Consider the following 1,080-nt stretch of genomic DNA (forward strand, 5'->3'; position numbering starts at 1 on the left):
CTTTATTTCAGTTGATGTCTTCAGATTCCTGTCTTGAGTTCCTGCTCTGACCTCTCAGTATTAGAGTATGACCTGAGATTTGTAAATTGGAATAAAACCTTCCTCTCCACATTGCTTTTAGTTACTGTGTTTTATCACAGCCACTAAACTCTTAGAGAGGTATGTGAGTATTGTCAAAGAACTAGGAGGCTAGCAACAGTTTTAAAAATAATTCAACTCCATAAGATGAAAAAGCACTAAAAATTAGCAATGTTGTTGTAGAACAACAGGCTTCGCAGAGGAACAGAGTTAGAATAAAAAAAAATTTAGGACAGAAGATCTCATTGAGCTTTATTTTATAAATGAGTATACTGAACTAATGAATGAACACATACATTTATAACAAATCAAAACACTAGTGAAAGTATAATGAATCTCATAGAATTTATGTTTTTTTAATAGTAGACCACACTTTGAGGGACACTGGACATGGGTAGCAGTATTCAAAGTGATTAATGAAAGAGAATACCAAAAAATGTGAGTAAATAACATAAGAAAAAATATTCCAGGTTTGTTTCAGTGATCTCATGACTTAGAAAAAAGTGAACAATATTGATTAGAGTAGGTCTCAGAAGTAAGATGGGTACTAAGGGAATTGCAAAATTACTTTTGAAGAAAATATCTTATCTTCCTATTTATGCTATTTTATTCAGCACATGGACGGATGTTTTTCCATCTCCCAGGATCTTGATAATGGAAGAGCTTAATGAGAGGATAATCTTCCTTAACAAGAATTCTCAAACATTTGCTAGGAGGATGCCTTCTATCAATAGCACCCAGTTCCATCCCTCTTTCTTTATCCTGCTAGGGATTCCAGGACTGGAAGTTTTTCATATATGGATTGCTTTCCCATTCTGTCTTGTGTATCTGACTTCCCTTGTGGGAAACATCACCATTCTTTTTGTGATCAAGACTGAACACAGCCTCCACCAGCCCATGTTCTACTTTCTAGCCACATTGTCGATGATTGATCTGTGTCTATCCACATCTACCATCCCCAAAATGTTGGGCATCTTCTGGTTCAATCTCCAGGAGATCAGT

The 1,080-nt window shown here is 35.6% G+C and overlaps 1 protein-coding gene across 1 annotated transcript in view; it reads left to right on the forward strand.

The window, feature by feature from the left end:
* Nucleotides 1-795: 795 nt before the first annotated feature.
* LOC116100777 (olfactory receptor 52E4-like) overlaps nucleotides 796-1,080 on the forward strand; it is a 935-nt gene continuing 650 nt past the window's right edge. Inside the window, 1 exon segment of the mRNA XM_031384510.1 lies at nucleotides 796-1,080. This exon segment is cut by the window's right edge and continues 178 nt beyond it. Within this exon segment, the coding sequence (XP_031240370.1) occupies nucleotides 796-1,080 (285 nt within the window).

This window comes from Mastomys coucha, unplaced genomic scaffold, assembly GCF_008632895.1.
Source record: "Mastomys coucha isolate ucsf_1 unplaced genomic scaffold, UCSF_Mcou_1 pScaffold21, whole genome shotgun sequence".
NCBI classification, from domain to species: Eukaryota; Metazoa; Chordata; class Mammalia; order Rodentia; family Muridae; genus Mastomys; species Mastomys coucha.